The sequence below is a fragment of the Centruroides vittatus genome, unplaced genomic scaffold (genome assembly GCF_030686945.1).
Source record: "Centruroides vittatus isolate TY-2023 unplaced genomic scaffold, ASM3068694v2 scaffold_324, whole genome shotgun sequence".
Taxonomy (NCBI): domain Eukaryota; kingdom Metazoa; phylum Arthropoda; class Arachnida; order Scorpiones; family Buthidae; genus Centruroides; species Centruroides vittatus.
Window position 1 is genome coordinate 4,132,852 of NW_027122701.1, and position 24,942 is coordinate 4,157,793.

At 30.1% G+C, this 24,942-nt stretch overlaps 1 protein-coding gene across 1 annotated transcript in view; it reads right to left on the reverse strand.

The window, feature by feature from the left end:
- Positions 1-1,495: 1,495 nt before the first annotated feature.
- hay (ATP-dependent DNA helicase hay) overlaps positions 1,496-24,942 on the reverse strand; it is a 49,104-nt gene continuing 25,657 nt past the window's right edge. The window contains exons 5-20 of the mRNA XM_067286129.1: positions 21,534-21,689; positions 17,956-18,030; positions 17,749-17,865; positions 17,448-17,644; positions 16,177-16,248; positions 15,990-16,096; positions 15,426-15,529; positions 13,803-13,875; positions 13,612-13,731; positions 10,350-10,552; positions 10,197-10,262; positions 9,989-10,125; positions 2,423-2,637; positions 2,195-2,343; positions 1,993-2,121; positions 1,496-1,920 (exon numbers count right to left, since the gene is read on the reverse strand). Coding sequence (XP_067142230.1) covers positions 1,801-1,920; positions 1,993-2,121; positions 2,195-2,343; positions 2,423-2,637; positions 9,989-10,125; positions 10,197-10,262; positions 10,350-10,552; positions 13,612-13,731; positions 13,803-13,875; positions 15,426-15,529; positions 15,990-16,096; positions 16,177-16,248; positions 17,448-17,644; positions 17,749-17,865; positions 17,956-18,030; positions 21,534-21,689 — 2,040 coding nt within the window. The 3' untranslated portion in view covers positions 1,496-1,800. The remainder of the gene's footprint in view (positions 1,921-1,992; positions 2,122-2,194; positions 2,344-2,422; positions 2,638-9,988; positions 10,126-10,196; positions 10,263-10,349; positions 10,553-13,611; positions 13,732-13,802; positions 13,876-15,425; positions 15,530-15,989; positions 16,097-16,176; positions 16,249-17,447; positions 17,645-17,748; positions 17,866-17,955; positions 18,031-21,533; positions 21,690-24,942) is intronic.

The window sequence follows — 24,942 nt, forward strand, 5'->3', positions numbered from 1 at the left end:
AGGTTAAATTTAAATTGTTTTAAATAAATAATTTGTTACAAATGTACACTGTTGTTTGATTACATTTTGAATGATAGAAATTCTAACACGACTTATCAATTCAGATATGGTAAATGATAACCTGTTTTGTGTTTAAAAAAATAACTTCAACTCAGAGGTCTGTTAGTGTGTTCTACTGCTCAAAATGAAACATTTGTACAATAGGTACTTTAGGTGATGTGTCTGCCATTTATAAAAAAATTTTTAGTACAAAAAGTCACTGATAGGCAGTGCTGGAGCAATAGCTGATGTTATTTGTATGAAATTTAACTTGTTCCATCACCAGAGAATAGTATCTTTACATGTTGACAACTTTTGTGATCCCAGAGCTTCAACATCATGAGTGCCTTCAGGATATTATATTCATGCAAGATGGTGAATCACCCCATGTTGCTTGCTCTATTCAACGTGTGTTAAGGCACTTTCACAGATGGATGGATCAGCTATTACTTCCCAATAGATTGGCCTCTTGCTCATCTGATCTTACCATGTGACTTTTGGTTATGGGGTTACTTGAAGGACCAGATCTGTCATGAAAGATAAGCATCTGTGTCAGATCTAAACAACAGCATTTGTTGGCATGTTATAATCTTGAGATCATCATATTCTATGATGTTCTCAAGATTAAAGCAGACTCATTGTATTCAGCAGTGGAAAACATGTTTTTGCAAATGGAGGTTATAACCATGATTTACATAGCTCCATCACCACTTATCAGAACTTTTTGTACAAAAAAAATTTTTTTTTATAAATGGTGAGCACATTCATCTGAAGTACCTTTTGTCTAGATGTTTTGAGCAGTAGAATATGCTCCAGAATCCTCTGAGTTGAAGATATTATTTTGTAACAATGCTATGTGGTATATTCAAAAGTTCACAAAAAAGATTTTTATTATCTTTAATACTATATACAACATTCAACTTTTGCAGCAACATACTTCATCCAGCACTTGAAAACATCTTGGAACCACTCATTTTTAACCAACTGAAGTGCACTTTTTGTAGTAGAAAAATTTTCAGCCTTTCATGTGTATGTTTTAATGCAGGAAAGAGGTGGAAATCATATGGGGTAAGATCCCAAGTATGGGAATGTGGGAGGACTATGATGATTATATCATAGTCCTCCCACATTCCCATACTTGGGATCTTACTAATGCTTATTCAGATACCTCTATACAAGTTTAATACTGGACATTTTTTGCATTAAACCGGTTTAATACTCCAAAATCTTGCTTTCACCATGTGATGAAATACATGCATAGACATGTTGCAAACTGATTGTGACATCACTGCCTCACATTGTAGACATTTTCTGCAAAATTTTTGAATGTACTATGTAAAATAATTAATTCATCTACTTATATTGAAAGATGTTACTGTTCTGTCAACTAAATTCACAACATGATAAATTTAGTCCAACTCTTAAATGTATTACAGATTAATAAATGAACAACACATTATTAAAAAATTTTATAGATAGCTGTTTATTTTGCAATTCTGAACAGAAATAAATATGGTTCATTAATAATAGTTTCGTGTAAACAAATATATAAAAACTTCAATTTGACTAAGAGTTTTAACTCTTAACTTCACATACAAACTTATTACAAATTGAAGCATAGTGCATTATTATTATTTTCAATATATATATAATGTATATAGGCCCTCAATTTTGCCTACCAATCATTTCAAACAGTAACCATATTAAATATTTCTTTCTTCTGAACACAGACGAAAGTAGTACAATAAAATGTACAAATTGCTATCTGCGAAATCGTTTGAATAATGGATGTCTTGTAGTATTTGCATTATTCTTGTATTCTAAATAAATAGTATCATCTGCACCAGAAATGGAACTCATATTCCCAGATCTTCTTGATACCTGCAATAATAAAAATGTTATAAAAAGAATCTTAAAATGTTTGAATCACATAACATTTTCATATTGTTTAACCTGAGATGTAGAATGTCCAACGGAATTTGAATCGACAATTCTTTCCTCTTCTGCATCCGTGTCATTTGCAGATATGACCTGATGTAAGAGTTGAAGTTGTTCGTCTCTTGTTTTATATAAAAGATCTTCCTAAATTAATCAAAATTCAAATATTTTAATATATGACATTTACATACAAAAGGATTTTAATTAAAATAAATACCTCATCCATTCCTGCAAGTTTTGTAACTACTTTGTAACTATATCCTTGATTAACTAAAAATCGTTGTCGTTTTCTTGTAAAATGCATTTCCATTGTATCTTGCGATACCAACGAATAGAAAAATGCATTATATTCTTCTGCTATTGCACCTTCAAATGTAAAAATTAATGGTAAGAAGTTTTTATTTTAAATTTTAATAGAAAATAAGTTTTAATTTATAACTCATACCTTTTTTTGCTCTTAGAATCCTTCCCAGTCTTTGTGCTTCTTGTCTTCGAGAACCTCCATGACTTGATATTTGTATCAACACATTTGCCTCTGGCAAATCAAATGATGTATCTGCAACTTTTGATACAAAAATAGTATTCACTTTTGGATTGTATTTGAAATTTTGCAGAATCTGCATCCTTTCTGCCTGAGATGTAGGACCATAAATATAAGGCCTGAGGAGAAAAAGGGTTCATTATAACATTCGTACATTTCTTTGTTTCAAAAAAAAAAAAATCCGCAAACAGAACATTTTTTACAATTTAAATTAGAAAATGAAGTTACCAAATTTTAATATAAACTTAAATAATGAATTCTATTCATTTATTTTGTAAAATACAGGGTGTCTGAAAAGTTACTGCATAGTGGAAAAGATGTAAGAGAAGTCACTACAGCAAATGTTGGAAATGTTTGGTGGTTTCTCAGAGGCCCCAAAATTCAGGGGAATGAGGTTCAAAAACCTAGCAGGCCAAATTCCATGGGAGATTATGCAATCAGCAAAGAAGTGTTAAAAAAACCAGAATATGTGAGCAAGTGTTAATGCCATCTACATAAAGTGTAAACATGGTACATATAATTTATGGGTCTTGTATGCAATACCATACATATAACTTTATTGTCATTATAAATTTGTCACAGCACAGTAACTTTTCGGACACCCTGCATATTGACAATTGCCAAAGAGCAATGACAGCCTCCTCCCAAAATAACAGATTCTTATTAAAAAGGAACAAATACAAATTCTACATAAATTAGTTACTGTTTTACATATCAATATTAATACAGTCGAGTCTGCTTAATATCAACAGAAACCAGTTGGACCTGATAAAGGAGTTGGATACTAAGCAAACTTTCAAACAGCCAAACTCTGTTTAAAAGAAATGTTATTGCTTTTAATAATTTTAACAGCTTTCAAAAACAACCAAACTCAGTCAGCTTAAAAAGTTTTTTGTTATTTTAGCTTTGATCATAAGTGTATCAAAAGATTCCATGTTTATTATTATAATGTGGTTTTTATTAGATTAACTTATTTATCTAATTAATGGGTACAGATTTTTCAATGGCAAAAATATAAATAAAAATAAAAAAGATCAGTAATTTTATATTGTTTACATTTTTTCAAAATATTTTTTGTAATCATATCTTCTATATCATAAAATGAATTGTATTCATCAAAATTTTGTTCCAAATACTGTTGAATAACTTCCATTGCCTTTATTATTTCTTGAGATGAGATCAGAGGCAAAGAAACCAATTCATCCTGATTAATATCATCAAATTCATCTATTTATCATCCTTTTTTGGTGGTTTCTCATTTTTCTTTGATGAGTTCACATATTTCAGTATTAGTAAGATTCCCATAGCATTCAACGTTTTGATTGCAAGCAATGAAAGCCTCAAATCAAAGACAAAACGATTGACGTAATTAATAAAACCAGTCTTTCGAAAGCAATTTATAACCATCGAAGGTGATACAAGAAACCAAGCTCTTTTGATCATATGCATTGTGTTTAACAAATCTATTGATTTCATATAATGTGTTATCAATTGGTCACCCTCATTTGCTTGAATTATCTTTATGACCTGTGCACAATAATGCACCTTTGCTGTACAAATAATGACTTCATCCAATGGTGGTATCAATGATGTATTTGGTGGCAAAAAAATAATTTGAATACTTTCGAGCAAAATATCAATCTTATGGAAGGTGGCATTGCTAGCAAAATGAACCATTTTTCTATTTCCCAATTTGCAATCCCATTTTTGCAAAATATCAGCCTAAATCCAACTTATCATCCAAGAATTCTTACTGTTGTAATACGGTAGCTACAGCTTGGCTTCTTAAAACAATGTGGATTCTTGAATTTTCCAAACAAACAAATTTTCTCTTCTGTCCCAGTGGAATTGCACAAGAATAAAACAGTAAGATGATCCTTGGGAGTTTTCTACCAGTTGGTTGGCTTCCAGCAAGAACACGTGTTCATGATGGCACAGCTTTTTAAAAATAATCTGCTTTCATCTGCATTGGAAATGTCATTGGGATAACAGTCTTTGATGATAGAGGGTAAAGTATTTTTAATCCACTCTTCAGCATTTTCATGGTCAGCATCCACCATTCACCAGCTACCTTAGAAATACATTTAAGATAAAGAAATTTATTTTGAATATGCACATTAGACCAGAATACAATAACAATGTTCAAAAAATGCCTTTTCTTACTTTGATAAATTTGATATTGTGATGTTTCTTTAATTGTTCCAACCAATTATGGAAGGCTCAAAGTCCAAATGGCCCAACTTAACAATAAGTTTTAACAATGTAAAAACACTAAATAGATACTAAAAATAATATCTTTACTCACCATATCCAATCACCAGGAACAAACTATTCTCCACAACAGAGACGACCTTTCTTTAGAGGCTACGCCTCTGCCAAATTATGTAAAACAGTCTAAAATGTCCACAGGTGGTGACAATCCCATCACAATTAAAAATATACTTCTTTGTAAAATAGGGCTGGAGGAAATACAGTATTAACAATGTAAAAACACATAAATACGTGATTGGATATGGCAAGTAAAGAAGATATTTTTAGTATCTATTTACGTGTTTTTACATTGTTAATACTGTATTTCTGCCAGCCCCATTTTACAAAGAAATGTATTTTTAATTGTTACGGGATTGTCACCTGTGGGCATTTTAGACTGTTTTACATAATTTGGCAGAGGTATAGCCTCTAAAGAAAGGTCGTCTCTGCTGTGGAGAATAGTTTGTTCCTGGTGATTGGACATGGCGAGTAAAGAAGATATTTTTAGTATCTATTTACATGTTTTTACATTGTTAATACTGTATTTCCACCAGCCCTATTTAACAGTAAGTTGTTTTATTAAACTTGAATTTATGACTATTTACAAAAATATAAAATTTTCGAGTCATTCTACTTCCTGTTTCACTCCACCACAGAAGTAACAGTGTATTGGCTTGAATAAAATTCAGTAGAACAAATGGTAAGTTATAAAAAATTTTTTACACAGTTAAAATTGATCGAAACGCCGACCTTTTATTTGAGGATTCGGCGTCCTTTAAAACTAAAACAATGATTACAACTTTCAATTACAACTACCTTGCTCTTCAGTAAGTTGTTTTGTTTTATCATTAATAACAGCATTTTTGGCTCTCATCTGATGAAACCAACTAATGAATCCATTGGCAATTTCTTCATTGCAGCTTTTGCATTTTCTGTTTATGTTACCATTTTCTAGAGCTGTTCTTCTGATCCTTCATTCTTTTTGATTTTAGAAACAATGCATTTATTGATCCAGAATTCTTTAGCAACATCAATTGATGTTTAATCTTTAAAGCATCCAGTATTCAATTTTTATCAACTGTTAAAGCATTCCTGTTTTTGTTGACAGAGACCATACTGATTGTTAAGACAAAACCAAAAATAATTTTGGTTTCAGTTTTGTTTTAACAATCACAAAGATAAGGATAGCACTTGAATAGAAAAACAAACTTCAGCAATAAACTAATAAAAGTAAGGAGGTCATTATTGCATGTCAGCAGACCAATAGGCAATCAGAATCAACTGCAGTGTGCAATAATTGGTTTTTATTAAGCAGAGGTTTCTAATATCAGAGTTTCTATTGTAACACTATTCAAAAGATAGGCAGAAAAATTGGGGCAGAAGAAATAGTTTATTTTAAGTGAAAGTTTATTATTCAGGTTTCTTATAAGTGGACAAAACTGCATTAAATTTCTTATACAAAATTAAATGTATCAACGTAAAATTTATAATGTTTTTGTGGCCAACTTGATAACAAGTCAATGAACATAATTAAATAGGAAAATGATGATAGTAATACTAATAATAATAATTTGTCCAGAGCAATATGGACTATGATCCATAAACAATGATAAATAAAATTGCAATACATTTGTTTCTTAAACATTACATAGTGTAATTAATCAATCACTTGGCATTCCTTCATATCTTTATTTCCAATTCAGTTGAAATCTAATAAAACCTTTTTGCACAAACAGATGTATCTTTAAAAAAAAGAAGTTACAATACACGTTTTTTAAAAAACTTCTGTGGGTAAGAAAAAAAGGCCCTCTTTCCCTAATCTCATTTCTGTTTAGTCTCACAACGGGGAGCAGCTGGATTGCAAGGGACAGGGCACAGCACATCCAGGATTGAATGACCATGAAGAATTCCCAGGAAGCTTCTCACCTGGATTCAATCCCAAGTTCCCAGAGCAACGAGTTGATGCCTTAACCATCTTGGTCATCCAGCCTTCAACAATATCTTTCATATACATTACACTTTTTCAATATATGTTGCATTAAAATAATTATGGGTAGTTACAACAGGAATGAACAAAAATAAACTAAAACAATCTTCCAATTATAGTTTAACAAAAAATAAGAGTAAAATATATAATTTTTGTGATTTTATGATTAAATTTTTCCTGAAATTGTTACATACATATTTTGTAAGAATCTGGAGAATTTATTTGATGAAAAATGTTTGTAATAAACAACAAAACTCCACACTTTGTACAGAAATAGTTTTCACAAAAACTATGCTGGCTTTTCATGGAAAAATAATTTTGAGTTCTGTCTATAAAAACTCGATTTAAGTTCATAAAAATGCCAAGATGGTGTTTGTGTATAAAATATTTAAATAAGAAACTCAACATCACCTTAACACCAGGGGTAAAATTAATACTAAAAACCTTTCTTCACAAATGTGAAAAAACCTTTTTCACATGATTTACACCAGTAACAGGTTTCAGATTTAGTGTTAAATATTTAAAATTTACAATGTAGAGTATAATCTAATCATTGTGGACAAATTGAAACAGTCACAACACATTGTCTATACTTAAAATCACAATATAATATAAAAAAAAATTTATAGATAATACAAAAGTGGTAATAAACATGAATATGTTTAGTAATAATAAGATAGCGTATTTACTCGCATATAGGACAAGGTATGACTTTAAAGATCAAAATAAAGAAAATTTGATTTGTTAATACAATTCTAATTTTATTTCGTTTAATCAAAAGTAAAATATCAAATGCACATAAATGCATACATTGTCCCACAAAAATTACTGGCATTTTAAACTTTAAGGAAAATCTTGTAAATAATTCTTCACCCAAAAACCTAATAACCAGTGCCAGTCCACTTAAATTATATGGCAACCGTTTTCGGACACTTCACTGTGCCCTTTCTCAAGCCTTCTAATCTTCTTACAACGAATTTTCGAACAAACGAACTCATATTTCCGTTACGCACGTGCCAACCGAATAAAATTTAAAAAATCAAACAACTCAAATTCAAACTGTTCAACTATCTTCCGTAAATGACGCTTCCTCCGAACCTTCTACTGTTTTGCTATTTCCAAATTCCTACAACGTCCTGCCCTTCCTCTAAAGAGCGATGACATAAGCAGCTCTACGTCATTGCTAAACGTCGCACTTTTTAACAAATTTCAAAAACGCTCCTCCACTCCTTCAATAAAAGATCGTCATCCCATTTCCTTTCTTTTACTCCGTCTCGTCTTTTTGCAGCAGGGCCTGCCAAGCCATCGATAATTTCACCTCATCTTTTGCGTTAATAGGCTGTGATGAACGGAAGGCCTTATAAATTTCTATTTGTTCCAGCCATCTAATTTGCTCAGCATGCTTAGTGGTAGCAAGCAACTTCGCTGCCCCGAAGTCCGGGACTATTTCCGGGTCAGACGCATAAATCGCTAATGAGGTGGTGGCTCTCCCATGTTCAATATCTTTCTGGTGTTCTCTCAATCTTACTTCCATTGCTCTTTTCGTGGATCCAATGTAGACCAATTGCTCATTGCACCTATTATCCGTTAGTGGGATAGCGTATACCCCAGGAAGTTTGCCACTATTCATTCTGTCCATATCATTCCGTAGTAGATGCAGCATAGACGGGCATCTCCTGTAAGCTATGTCGAACCCTTGTCTTTTCGCAAGTTTTCTATATAAAGGTGCCAATATCGGGTTGTATGCAAGGGGTACGATACTATTTGCTGTTCTTTGATTATTCCCATTCCCCGGAGAGTCAGGGCCGTCACCATTTAGATAATTTCTTTCCAGTCGCTGTATCAGTCTGCCGTACCCGTGCTCTTGCGCCACAACCCGTAAATGATCCAATTCCTTCTGTACTGCTTCCTGGGTGGTGCTGTGAGTGTACGCCCTTTTAATCAGGGACCTGAACGCAGCCATTTTATACCCGAACGGGTCACACGAATCCGCTGTTATGTAACTTGAGCTGCCTGTTGCCTTTCTGTACACCGTTGTTTGTATCCCGTCTTGTAAAATCAACATAATTTGTTCATGTAAAGCGGGACAATCAGAAACCTTTTTTGCCATTCTTAACAGTTGAATCTATCTTTCGTTGATTATACTTATGAGTTCCTCCAAATTCTGATTTCCAAATAATCATCTGTTTTTACAGGGGAATGCATTAAAACTTATATTTGGCTCCCATATGATTTTGGAATTCAATTAAAAGCTTTGCTTTTCCTATTGTTATTCATCTTTACTCCTGACAATACACAATAATGATTGAAATGACCCAGATAAAATACTTTTGTTTTTAAACACCAGAGGGTGAAAGTCCAGTAAAAAATGCAAATACATGGTTTACAAAAATTATTGCAAAAATGCAAAAAATCCTTCACTCATGCATATAGAACAACCTAGTGAAAAATGAATAAAAACATAGTCTTATATGAGAGTAAATGATGGGAATCCTGTTATGAAAAATGAGTTTCATTGAGAAACAATTTCTAAAGCTATTATAATAATAAATAGATGATACATTATCTTTAAGTTATCAAAAACTCATCCAAAAGTAAGTCAAAAACTTATTACATTAAATAATAATCTCATATAATTCCTAATTTTTATTGTAATATTTGTGTTTGCAAATTAAAATAAGCAAAACTGAATGCAATAATTATTAAATTCTATTTATTTCGTAAATGTTGAAAAATCACTCTCACTTTTAATGTTAAAATAGTTTTGTTGTTACTTCATTAAAATCTAAAAAACCAAATTATAATTAAAGAAAAATTTATTCACAGATTTATGCAGGATCTCAAATTTTTGTTCTCTGTTTTTCTCTTTTCAAAACATGAGCACTAAAAGGGCCTTTTTTAATGCTCATTGTAGGTTTGATCAAGGCCACAGTGGGATGACCTGGTGATAAGGGACTCACTGCCCACAAAAATTCCTAGGGTTGTTTACCCAATTTGATCCCAGGTCACCAAAGTGGTAGTCACACACCTTACCACAGCCATCCAACCATTTTAGAGTATTATGTTGCATAGTATTCAGAAATTTTTTATGTACATAAAAAAAAGATAACTGTCTAATGACAAATATATTGCTACAATAGGTTTTATTGTATCAATACATATAAAACACTAATAGCCATTGATTTATGCTGCTTCTGTATACAGTATAACTATGATATTATATTACTACTTACTTGTTCATTTTAATAGCATAATGCTTGAGAGCAAAGACATTGTCTGAAAATACAATTATTTTATCACTTCGACGTTCGTGATACTTTATGAGAAACTGACAAGCTCTAAATTTATTAGGATTCATGACGTAGAGTAACTGAAAAGAAATTATAATTATTACAATTTCATTTTAAAAATTACATATTTTATGTTATAAGAAGAATTTACCATTTTCTTATTTGCTCTAGCATTTACATATTCTCTATAGAATTCTGGCACCATTGGACACCATACCTAAATGATTTAGAGTTTAATACAACAGAATATTTTGTTGAAAACAAGTGAAAAAAAAAAAAATATATATATATATGTATAGATTACCTCTGCACACTGTACTCTTGCAATAAAACCTGCTTTCTGTAACTCCAACCAATTTGCTTCATACAGTTTCGGACCAATCAAAAAATTCAAATCTTGTATCTTATCATCCTCACGTACTAACGTAGCAGTCAGACCAAGTTTGCAATGAGCTTGTACAATAGTTAATACTCGTCGGAACATTTTAGCTGGTATAGTATGAACCTCTGAAAAGATAATTTATACTTTCTTAAAGCTAAAGACAAACTTTAAAACTCAATATACATTTTTTAATGTATGACAACAAAGTATTTTTAATAGCTTGTGAGCACTAAGATTGGCTTTACTTTACTGCTAGACTTATTACACCATCACAGGACATCAAATTACACTTAGAAAAACACTATTTTATTCTTAGTGCTCACAAACTATTAAGAAGACTAGACAAGAAGTGTATCATAGTATTCAAAGTATTTTTAGTTTATTCTATTTAAAATATCAAATAACTCGATAGTTTAAAAAATAATAGTTATAAAAACATTTCACACCATATTGCAGCATTATTTATATATATGTGGGCATTCAAAAAGTTCCTGGAAAATGTAAATAAAAAGATAGAGAACTTTATTTTTCAACTTAAGGTAAAACATTTTTCCATACAGTGTCACCACCCTTCTAAGCTTTACCAGTAAAAATCAGTACTCTGATTCTAGCCACTGCACTAAAAACGTTTCACTTGTTCTATTGACTACCAGCAAATGCCTTTAATTTCATTTTTTAAATTTGGAAATTTTAAAAAAATCTGATGAAGCAAGGCATAAATACCTGATAAAACAAGTCTCAACAAGTTTGTGCTTGCATCAATTAATTATAAATATGGCAATAGAAGAGATAAGATTGGAAAGAACACATAAGATTAAAAGAACACATTGCAGACCTCAAATACCATAGACTAAACTCTGTTTTCCACAATCACTGTTTACTTAACGACTGCAACATAGACAAAAATAACGTTGAAATCCTATACAAAGAAAAGAATATGTATAACAGAAAATTTAAAGAAAGTGTTTCAATCCTAACCACCAAAAATTGCATTAATAAAAATCTAAGCGTAAAAATAAATGAAAACTAGTTTAAAATATTGTAAAACATACTGTATATATTAATATAGGTTGTGATTATTGCAAGAAATTACATCGTTGTTAACCATCTATAATAACTCTGAAAATATGCAAATTTTTACTATGCCGCAGCGCAGAAAATGAGGCCGAAACAGCCATAAGACATTAATGAAAAAGAATTTTTATGTCCTTGTGAAAAATCACTTATTATATTCCGTAATATAAATACAACTATAGTGTACATCTTCTAGATATTGTAATAACTGGATATCGTAAAATAAGCAAAAGATTATGTACAGTACAACAGATAATCAGTTAATCTACTTCCTGTCAGTGCTTTTAAAGAATTTTTACGTTTTTTAAAAATATCTTATTATATACGGCTTATATTCTTATACATTGTTTATAAATAATGTGTGTAAAAGGCATTACTCTGTTTATAGAAAAAATAAGATACATGTGTTGACTGAGTTTAAACCTTGTATGCATGGCAGATCGAATATGATAATGGTAAGAACCATACCTTGTGTTCATTTTGTTTGGTAAAATACTTAGTGTAATATTTTAATTGTTGTATTGTTTAGTTGACTGATGAGGGGCTCTATGCCCGAAACGTGCAAATGGCACATATCAACTAAATAAAGATGGAAATAAAGCCAAGTGTTTAATTAAAACTCAACTTTGGGTTCATAGTCCAACAAACAACAAAATACGGTTTCAAAGAAGAAATATAAATATGGCATTCTGTTTACAAATAACAACTTTGCAGCAACTTTTTGAACATCCATGTGTTAATATATCTCATATATCAATGCTTTTATAGAATATGTTTAATTCTTGAGTTGCAGTCATAAGTAAAGAGGTATAAAAAAAAAGTGCATTTTAGAATTGAAGTACAATAATTTAAATTTACTTCATTTATAATTCTATTCTTTAATGCTCTAATGAAATCTAAACTAATATAAAAAAGAATTTTTATAGTACTTTTGGTCTAATTGCCCATCATCAGATACATAAATAATCCAGAAAAATGAAACAGATTGCTTGTTTATTTGAAGATAGGTGACTAGTACAAAATACATTTAGGAGCTTTTTGTATTAGTTCAGACTTGATTAAAGCATTTTTCATTTATTCTATTTTTTATTGAAATAAAAATATTTTAATGTTTTAGCATATAATTTTAAAGATGTAAAATAATAGAAATAGCATAAAACAAGTTTTTTACATTAATACTGTATATACTATACCATATAAGTAATGTAACTAAATATAAATTGTATCTAAAGATTCTTTTAAAGTTAACAAATAACTTAAGATTTTAAAGCTTATCTTGTTTATTAAAATCTCTTAAAATCAGTGGAATTCTTTAAAATCTTTAAATAAATAAAAAATAAAATAAAAGATAAATGAACATAAGAGCTATTACACTTAAATATAAAAATTCAGTAATAGCAGAACACTGAAAAATATAACTAATGTAGATATGAACAGCATTAAAATATTACATCATGAAGTAAATATAATGAAAAAAAAATAAATAAAAGAACATTTCAGTATTATAAATAGACAAAATAAAATGAATTTAAATGACGGATTTGAACTTAATGCCATCTGGGACAAATCTATTAAGAAAGAAGTAGACATTGCAGAGAGAGAAGAGAATAATGATTGTAGAAGATAAAGTGACATGGAAGAAGATTACTGGCAAACATTACCTTAAAAAAAAAATGCAAGCAGAGAAGAAATTGGACCAGTACAAAGAAATAAAACAACACTACAAATGTGACTAAAGAAGGATGTCAATAAAGACTATGACATTCAAAATGCATTTCATCAAGTAGAAGACAGTAAGGCAAGATTTTTTGCCCTTCAACTAATTGATCTGTGTATTCATTTTGTTTAAAGATTTTAAAGAATTCCTCTGTTTTTTATAGATTATAATAAACCAAATAATATTTAATAAAATTGCTGCAAGTTATGCAGAATATTTTAAAGCTATTTACAAAAGTTTTCCAAAAAACAATTTTTATAATTGTGAAATATTTTTAAAAAAGAGACTAATATATAATTATTTTATAAAATTAATATGTATTTAGCTTTAATAACTATTAAAATAAAAACTAATCAATATTCAATTTATAACATTAAAGTTTACATGACTCACCATCTAATAACATTAGACCCCATTCTTGATTTTTTAACCAATTCATTACATGTTCTGCTTCCCAAGAACGTCTTTGTGTATGAGTTATCATTGAATATGTTGTAATGCAAATACCACAATCTAATTTTTAAAAAAATTATATTTAAATAACTGCAAAATAAATTATAGCTTTCTTAATTCACACAACTTACTTCCTGGTTTATCTTTTGCATCAGATGTGAAACGAATAATTGTGCTATCATCCGCTGTTGACCACATTTTAAACTATAATTAAAACTGATTATGATAAATCAAAATCAAAGGTTTATTTAATTTTAAAAAGTTAATGAAAATGATAAATGCATTCTGTTAAAAGTGAAAAATAATCAGTTTTTATATTAATAAATATCAAAAAGTTACCATGTAAGTAAAAATTATATATTTTTATGTTTTTAATAAAAAAAATTGTTAAAATATTTATTTTTTAAAATAAATAAAAAAAAAAGCAAACTTTAAAAACTACATTAGAAATGCAAAACTTCTGAATAAAAAGTTTTCCAATTAGTTTTCATATATTTAATATGACAAACTTACCATGTTAATATGTATCAATTATCACTGTCTATCCAAGGACAATAAAAACAAAATTAGAGACAATAAAAAAAAAAAGCCTTTAACAATATTCTCTCTTATAAATTATCAAAATGCATTTTGGCTTTCTATCAAATTAAGCACTCCTCAGTTAAGAAGTTTATAGCAACAGTCATAGAGAAACAGCAGCTCTCTGTCATTATAGCATAACAAGAACACCCCAATATATATGTGATAAAAATGATTGGATAGATATTATAGAGTTTCAATCATTTTTACCATATACATGGTAAAAACGATTGAAACTCTATAATATCTATCCAATCATTTTTATCACATATGTATTGGGGTGTTCTGGTTTTGTTGTAATATCAGAGCTGTTGTAGCATTCATAGATCTATTTACAGCTTCAGCACTTTACCTCAAAGACTTGCCTGAACCACTCAAATAAATTTTACGTATTTCTTGTTCCTGAAGTACAGTGCCACGAAACAATGTTGAAAATGTTTATTTAACATTCAATAAAACATTCAAAAAAGCCACTATGACAGTTAAAATTGATGACACTCTAGTGGTGATAATTTTAATTATTATTATGATAATTAATTTTTAAGAGACTTTTAAGTGGTGTACCTATACTTTTGTAACACATCAAAAAATGAATACAGTAGAGTGTCATTAATCGGAACGATTTTCAGTTGGACTGTGTCGTGCTGAATCAAATGTTTTTGATACTAGATTTACTTCTAAAGTATAATTTTCATATTTTTATATTCTTCAATATATTTATTTTGTTTGTACAAAATGAAGAAATAATTTTTAACGATACGATAGCCTCGATTATTATTATAAAAATTTTCGTTAGGCTTATGACAATGATTGTTTAAATTTTCATGATAAAACTTCAGCTTGAGATATTTTTCAATTCAAATAATATCTTTTACATATCTAAATAATCATTAAGAGAGTCTTTTAAATTTTTCTAAAAGTAGCTATCATTTAGTATTATAAAAAAAACTTCTTAATTTTCTTTTATAAAAATAATACTCAATTCTGTTAGAAAATGTATTTTTGAAGATTTTTTTCTACAGATTAATTCTTCAAAGTTCTGATAAATCAGTTTTGAATGTAACATAATATAGTTTGTTTCAAAGATAAAATTTGTTTGAGATGTATAAATTGTTTGAAAAATTTTATGATAAAGGTAAATTTTTTCTCTATAAAAGAATTCAATATTGTCATACCTGTGATTTCCATTGTTCAACAGACACTCCAGAATTACAAAGAACTAAACATCTTTTACGTACAGTGCAGCATGCTGTAACACCAACCAATGATTTTCCAGCACCTTAAATTATTAAAAAATTTAAGTAATGTAACATTAATACTTAAAATGTAAAAAACTCAATTCTAAAGTTTAAATGTCCTGAAATAAATTATGGCAAGTCCACTTAATTGTTGTACATAGGTTCTCAGAAACTTTGATATTAAGCAAAATGATGTTTAATGAACAATCTTACCATAGCTAATTGACAAAAACCAAAGTTTGGTTAATGTTAATCTAATTGGATCATGTTTGCAATTGCCACCATTTAATTCCCTCCTTATTAAATCAATTTTTACTGTTTGTGAAGATTAAACAATGATAACTGTAAATGACATACTTGTAAACATACTTTTATCTTTCCTCAATGATGTTATAACAATGTTAAATGAGGACTTGCTGTATTTTACATTTACTTACCTATATCTCATAGGTATATTACATTGCAATTAATTTTATAAAATTAGTATGTCAATTTATTTACCACATGGCAAAACGATTACACCAGATCTTGCTCTTCCATTACCAAACATTTTTCTCAAGCTTTTTTCTTGATATGGTCTTAAAATTGCTGATGGTTTAAGATCGATGCTATAATAAAACATCAAGCAATTATTATTAATATAATTATAATATAATAAATATTAATAATTGGAGGGGAAAAAACTTACTTAATATCTGGATTAACTGTGTCATTTTTGAAGTCATATTCAGCTAAAAGTGGATATTCTAATTCAATACATCTGGAAAAAAGGAAAAATATGTTTAACATGTAAAAATAATATCTTAAAATTAGAACAGTTCCTGAATATTACTGTATTTTTGTGAAATGACCAGCATGCTAGTCTATCCGAGCAGACCATGACATCATGTATTTCCATGCCAGTTTAACCTAGGGAATGCCAGCACACTGCTTAAGTTATATAACTCTCTCTAGAGGGTGCATTAAAAAAACAAATAAGTTATGTCAAGTAAAAACAAATTAGATTTTATCCTAAAACCATGAAACTGTCAGCAAACTGTGATTATATGTTTAATTTTTAATTTTGTCTTCTTTCTAATGATGTAAAATACTCTTGGAATTCCAAAAGTGCTTTATTTATACAGGTATACCTCGAGTTATGTTGTTCTCGATTATACGTCGTTTGTCAAAAAAGTATATGGGAAAATAATCAAATTTAAGTCATTTTAATCGACTTTACATCTGTCTGCCACAAATATTGAAGTCGTAATATTACTAGAAAAAGCGTTAAAAGCACAAAATAATATTAAAATATGTACATTTACAGTAAATGTTAATATAATCATCATAAATCCTAGAGAACGAAACATGAAAACATCTGTGTTTCTGTGTTGTCATCTCATTTAGCGGTCTTTAAGTGCTCATTATTGGCATTTTCCACCATAGTTTCAACTTACTTCATAACTACGCAAGTAAATTCGACTTACGTCGTTTTTTGACTTACGTCACCTCTCCTGGAATCAATTACTGACGTAAGGCGAAGTATACCTGTATGTATTTTATTTTATTTGATTCAAAACTGCAAAAATAAACATATTAAATTTAAAAACTTGCTGTAAAAATTATCTCAGCTTACACCAATTAACATCAGCTTTGTGTGAAATTTGAGAGGAAGACATTATTTTTAAGGCCGGAGTAGATTATCAGTATAGCCCACACTGACTGACTGACTACTACTACTACTACTGTCAATAAGTTGTTGTTTTATTGTCTTGTAAACAAAAACGCTTCCTAGTTTTAAGTTGGTCAAATTACAATGTTGTTATTTTATCGTACTCGGAAGAATGCTTTCTTTAACATTTGATTAACAACTAGTTTTGTTAGATCTGATTAATTTTATATTTTGGTCTCAGTTTAACCGACATGCTGGTCATTCCATGAAAATACAGTGAAAGTTAAATGTTTTTCTTCCAACTATACTTTTTTTGAAGAGTTTCAATAGTTTCCTGTTTTACTTCAAACGAAACAGTTTGCAAGTCTTCAATTTCTTCTTCGTCCCTCTCCATTTTCTCGTAATAATTAAAAATATCATCTGGTACTGTATTTGAATTATTTGAAGTCGCATTAACAGATTTATTTTGTTCATCATTGTTATTGTCGAGAGTTTCTTTAGAAAACTAAAATAACAATTTTATAAATTTAATACTTAACTGCATTAATAGAAATTTATTATAAAAGCATCCAGTGTTTAAAAATAATGTAAACAGAAATTCATTTAAACCTGAGGAGTTTTTGTTGATTTCTGTTGAACTGTTGTCATTCCTACCGAATCATCTGTTTCTCTTCTAAGACGACATTGTTGAATTGCAGGATCTTTTAAAAGTTTTTGTAATATATCCTGGATGAAGTTTTGTAATATTATGTAATTAACTTCATAATATGTAAATAAATTTTTATAAAATTAATATATTTTCTGATGTGTACTTACAGGAAATGTGCTCTCTACAAAATAACGATTATGTTTTAGAACCAATTTTACTTTTCCATAGCTCAAAGTACATAACTGTAAAACAAAAAGATTGCAATTTGAGTTATTTTAAATAAAATTTATTATTCTTAAATTTGTATTTCAATTGCAACTGTCATCACAAAGTTTTAATTAATATAATTTTTATAACTGCCATTACCAGAGATTTTTTAACAACTTTTTGCATGTGATGTAGATAGATGAGCACCTTAAAATAAAGGATGACTCCACCATAGCCCTAATTTAGTTTCTTCTGAACACGAAAATTTTAATTAATATGCACTAATTTATTCCAATTGATGGAAAATATCATTAAATGTCATGATGAATATTTTATAGTCTAAAACCTGGGAAAATATACCTTTTTTGGTATGAGATTTCTGCAAAATATCTGTTCTGAAAATAAAATTTTTCTTTAAATGAACTTTTTAAATCTTTGTTTTCCGGCTTTTTGTTGAAAATGGGGTCTTAAAAAAAAAAAAGTTATAAACAGGGCTGTGGAATTGAAGTTGTGGAGTTTTGGTGTTTTAGTCGAAGTCGTCAAAAATCCACCGACTCTGACTCCTTTTTACCTTCCCACTTGTTATGTATATAAAACGGAAAAGTATTGGAATTGTGTCAAATTTGACCCTCAGTTCTTTGCAAATCTACACATCTGGAGACCTCCTGAACCCAAAAAGTGTTAATTAAGGGGGAAAAATTTGTGTGGTGTTGACATCTAATTTGTTTAATTTCTTTATTCTGTTCTGAGATATTGTTTAATATCTCAGAATGGATAAAGTTTAAAAAACGAAATTTGCCACTATAGATTTGTGTATAAAAGTGGTATTAATACTATTAAATTTGGGTTCTTAATTAAAGGTCGACAAGATGAAGACATAGGAGGAGTCGTGTGTCATATCGCCAGTGTGGTCGGACTTAATGACTATTTTACTCATTATTAGCATTCACAATTTTTTTCAATAAAACTCAAACATCATCACTAAACCCAATATATTATAAAGCTACACACCAACCAAGTATAACACAATTATAATTATTAAATTTATCGAGATGGCACTATGAGACAATTTGGCACTAGAGTTAGACGTTAGGCAATGTCTAACTCTAGCTATACATCCCCAAGAGCCGAATTATCGGGCTAGAGTTGGCTATAATAAATAAATAATTAATAAGACAATTTGGCACTAGAGCTTGGCGTTAGACATCATCTCTTACTAAACTTAATAATTATAATTAAATTAAATAAATAATTTTAATAATTTGGAACTGGAGGAAAAGAAATCGGCCCGAAGCGGGACTCGAACCCGCAACTTCTGCTATCCGTGCAGACACGTTACCAGTTACGCTACCCGGACCTTCAGTCCGATTGCCTCCTCCAGTATATATAAGCTAACACGACGACCATCGACGGTCATTACAATGCCGTCTGGGGACACATCAAGTGCCCACGTCCTCCCAAGGCACTCAACCGGCCATCGCAACCCCGGCAAGGCGTATAAATATAAATAAATAACGACTAACCCGTTACAAAGCTATACATCCCCAAGAGCTGAATTATCGGGCTAGAGTTGGCTATAATAAATAAATAATTAATAAGACAATTTGGCACTAGAGCTTGGCGTTAGGCGCCATCTCTTACTAAACTTACTAACTCTAGTGCCAAATTGTCTCATAATTTATTAATATTATAGCTGTTTCTAGCCCAATGATATTCGGCATTAATTGTTGTGTAGCTTTATAAAACTCATCTCTACTCTCAAAATTAAGCTTGAGTTCTAATATGAACACAGACAGAAAAGGAAATCTTACAAAATTTAATAATAATTTTTACAATGCAATGGAAAAAGTAAATCACATTCACCATTCTTCAAAATTGGATGTTAAAACAGCAATACTGCACTATCCAGACATATCCAAGATACAGCATTGCCAGCAACCCAAGTTTCAGTAGAGCATTTATTTTCTGCTATTATTAAATCTGATTTAAAAACTTCCATGAATGCTGACTTAATAGAAACTATATTTTTTAAAGAAGTAATTCAGTTATAACAGAGATGGAAAATAATAAATTAATCAACATGGCAAAATAAACAACCTTTTTATTTACCCTAAATGTTATATTTCTTATTCTTGACTGTTTAATGTATGTGCATACTTATATATTAAACCACTGTATCTTCTTGAAAACCTTTTAACCGGTGCTATTTGCTCAAAGTTCGTACGCAAACGTTTTCGGTTCCCTCACTGGGTCCTTTCTCAAGCTATACTCTCTTTTTTCGACCGTTATATCGAAGATTATCCACTTTAATCTTCGATATAACGGTCGAAAAAAGAGAGTATAGCTTGAGAAAGGACCCAGTGAGGGAACCGAAAACGTTTGCGTACGAACTTTGAGCAAATAGCACCGGTTAAAAGGTTTTCAAGAAGATACAGTGGTTTCACCCCAGTGTGTATAGGTGGATTATATATTACCTAATATACTTGTATATTATGTACAACATTTTTATTAAACTAATTTGTGTACGAATGTATTTACTGTTTTTATTTATACATGCTTACCAAATACCATTGCCATCATCAAACAAGTCAATAAATATGGTTTTATATATTAAGTAGATGTGTCAAATTTTAATAGTTAATTAATTTTTTAAAATCATTTTATTTTGTATTTCAAAAAAAGTAATCAGAATCATCGTCATTATTACTTTTCCAGCTATTACACAGTATATGATGCCTATAACAAAGGAAAAGAATGACAATCAGTCAAAAAATGACACACTCAGATTTTTACTCTTTTGGACTCGGGAAGCCTTGAAACATAGAGAAGTGCAAAAACATTTGTTTTTTCTGTATGCATGGATTTTAGAATGTGTGGAGGCACAATTTAGTTCAACCACTTTGAAGCTTAACTCCTGTGTTAACCATTCAACTCAAAAATCACAGAAGTTATTAAGCTTCAAACAGTGTGAACAAAACTGTGCCCCCCCCCACATACAGTCTAACATCCATACAACAGAAAAAAAACCCTGAATATCTTGCATATCTCGACATTTCAAGGAGTCAATGTAAAAATTTGGGGAGTTGTTTTCTGTCGCTACACTTTCCTTCTGTTATATATAACAAGAAAGTAAAAATTATCAAATACATATTTATATTGACTATGTCATTCTTAGAAGAGTCTTAGTTTTAAAATAAAAAGTTTCTACATTTTATCTTTATTAGAACTCTATTTATTGAAGTTTTTATTCTAAGGTCACATGATGACATCAGAATTTCCAAGCCTATTTTGTTAATAAGTCTACCCCTGGTCAAAGTCAAATGGTAAGGCAAAGGTGGAATCGGTAGATTTTTACACAACTCCACAGCCCTAGTTATAAATAAAAATACTTATTGCTTATTCTGAAATTGTGTTGTCTTTTATTTGTTTTTTCTGTCACAACTAGGTGCATAGACAGACACTGGGCATCTTTGTCATCACTCTTTATTCAGGAATATCTTACACACTGATATGCATAGTTAGAAATTAGTTATCTTACCTTAATAAATTCAACAACACCTTCTGGAATACTTGTTTTACTAAGTCTTCCCAAGTACTCTATAATATCATTTGTTTGTAAACCAACAGAAACTGCAGCATAAAGAGAATATGCTGTTAACTGATATTCATGGATATGTTCAGGTCTACATACAGGCTAAAAATACAAAAATTTTCAATTAGAAAACAAAAAATTTATTATTAATGAAATTAATTGTTTAATTTCTGTTAGTCAACAACTATTTAAAAGAATATCTGCTATCACCCTGGTTTGAAAAAAGATGAACATAACATAAATGAACAAATAAAAAATATAGATAGCCACTCCTCACTTAATGACCACTTGGACTTACGACCAGCTTTCCCCCAAGTAGATTCTTCTTTCTCAGTCTGAGTCTTGGAAATCCCATTTTGTAATCTTAGTCTTGTTCCCACAGTCAGTCAGAATTTACTACACAAAGCATTTGCAATCTCTAAGACTATATATTTTGTTTATAAATGTGTACTTTATTGTACAGTACATCCTATATTACAAGATGTCGGTAAAAAGAAAGAGCATGACTTCGCCTGGAGAAAATGCCAAGAATCAAATGAAGGGCAACAGAGTTGGTAGCTTAGCAGTGCTTAGAAGAGAAGGAAGAAGAAGAAAGAAGCTGAAAATAAATTCACTGTACTATACAGGGGTTAGCTGGTGTGTTCTCAAAATTGAATGCAGCTATATTAGAACAAGAGGGTATGAATCTGAATGTTGAAGAGTTCACAAAAATGGAACAGCAAATAAATGAACTTTTATGATGCTATTGTAAAATTTATGAAAAAAAACAAAAACTTACAAAGCATATCACACTAACAAGATTCTTCCAAGACTACATTCAAGACTCCTACCTCTACAAGTACTTCCATTTCTTCACAGTCATTTTCCTTACCCAGGTCCTCTACAGCTCCTGATAATTGTTTAAAAGAATGAACTCTAGTATGGTTTAAAATTTGGACTTATTAAACCAGCAGTCAACTTCAGTTAATGAGTCTACAGATCAATTTTTCAGTCAATTACTTGAGTTATATATGCAAGTATTTATGGTAAAATATAAAGTAATTGGCTGAAAAATTTATCTGTAACCTTTAGTTAATAAGTCCGAATTTTAAACCATACAAGTTAATTTATTTAAACAATTATTATATGGACAAAAAGCATTTTTTAAACTAAGCTGCTGATAACTCCAATAATGACACTAATGACATGAAACTGTTACCACCCTTTGAAGAATTCAAAGACTAAAATATTGATCCGAATGACTTTTTAAAATGAATTAACTTTGATTTTTTTGGTTCAACTTTTTAATAATTTTGCTGATTATATTTTTATGTTTTGTAATATGTAAATTCCATTTGATAACATTACATGGCATAAGTTGTGCCATTCAATTTAGTAATGATATTGGATTCATTCTGGATAACTATTGCGGTATTGATAGCAACAGAATAAATAGAGATTATGCCTACTTATTCTTTTAGAGAAAAATGAAGAATTTAAATCCACATTTCAGTGCTGCTCAGTTCATAATCTTGTTGTTAGTCAATAGCTAGACATGTTCTGCCCAAGTACATCCATCATATCTTTTGCAGAAAATTTCAGTTGGCACATGAAAAAAATTTGCATCATAGATTTGGCAATTTTGGCATGCACACAAACAAGTCTATATATTAGGGTGCTTGTGTACCAGATGTCACCTTAGTGGCTCATGTGCAGTGTAGGGAAGTGGAAAGAAGGGAAACTATCTGTGTAGTGTTGCATCCAAAATGTTGGGCCTACAGGAGAAACATGTGCCAATCAAATTGTGTGTGAAATAGGGAAAATGGCTACAAAAGTGGCCATTTTCCCTATTTCACACACAATTCTGGTTGAGCAGCATTGAATCAGAAAAATGGCAGTCCAAGCCATGGTTTCTTCAATATAACATTGTGCTATGTCATAAGCATGATGTCCTAGTATTTGAACCAGTAATAGACAAATACAATGTCCCATTGGTTGAACATCCTCGGTATTTGCCAGATTTAGCTCCCATTGACTTGTTTTCTTTTTGCAAAAAGGAAAACTGTGTTGAAGGGAAAAGTTTAAAGATGTGAAAGCCATAGAAAAAAATGCAACAAGGTTGCTAAAGGCCATTCTAAAATCAGTGTTCTAGCAGCTCCAGAAATGCTGAGAAAAGTGTATTACATATCAAGAGGACTGCTTTGAAGAAAGTTCATCCTATGTGGCAATACATGCATTCATTTATTTTTAAAAAGTAATTCTTGAAACTTTTATTGAATTACACCTCATACATTTTTCATTCTTTTAATTGCTCCTTCAACAACTTATAGACCATATTTTATAAATAAATAAAAACAGTTGAAAAAAAAGTTGAAATAGAAAGTAAAAATACATTATTCATAATTTTTTTTAAATATTATACAAAACAATTGAAATGATCTAATTTAAAAAGATATTAATAATAAATATATAAATAATAAACATCTTAAAGCTCGATGTGTATAATGAAGTAACCAATAATTGCCTGAAAAATCAGGCTATAATCTGGCTAATTAAATGATTGAACAAATTGAAAAAGGACTTCTGAAGAAAGGAGACTTTGTATTCAGACGTCAAGATATTATTAAGTGTATAGAAGAAGGAAAATCTTACAAATATTTAGGATTCCAACAGGCCAAACTTACATGCACAAATTAAACAAAAATTAACACTGAAATACTAAAACAGATTACAAGCAGTACTAAGAACACACCTAAATGCAAAACATACTATTAAAGCTTGTTAATACATATGTCCCTGTACTCACTTATATCTTTGGAATTATATAGTGGACACACACAGATCTCAAGCAACTCCAAAGAAAAATACCACCACTTACTAAACAAACAATATCACCCAAAATCATCCATAGAAAGACTAACTCTTTTTTGTAAAAAAGGTGGCTGTGACCTTACTAATATAGTTCACCTGCACTACAAACAAATTCTGACACTCAGATTTTCCACAATAAAAAAGAAACACTAAGATTACATAAAGCTATAACTCAGGCAGACAGTAACCACACACCTTTAAACTTGAGCACTTTGACATAGCTCAACACATAAATAACAGACACCACTATAAACAGCTGTGGGCCCAAAAAGCACTTCATGGCAAGCATGCCCATGACCTACCTCAGGACTGTGTTCACAAAACTGCATCAAACTAATGGCTGACTAAGAGCTGTCTGAAGAGACTGCAGGTTTTATGGTTGCCATTCAAGATCAGATCATAAACACTAAAAACTACAGAAAACACATCCTGAAGGATACATCACTCATAAATGACTCATGCAGAAAATGACATATTCTACCAGAAACAATACAACATATAACTT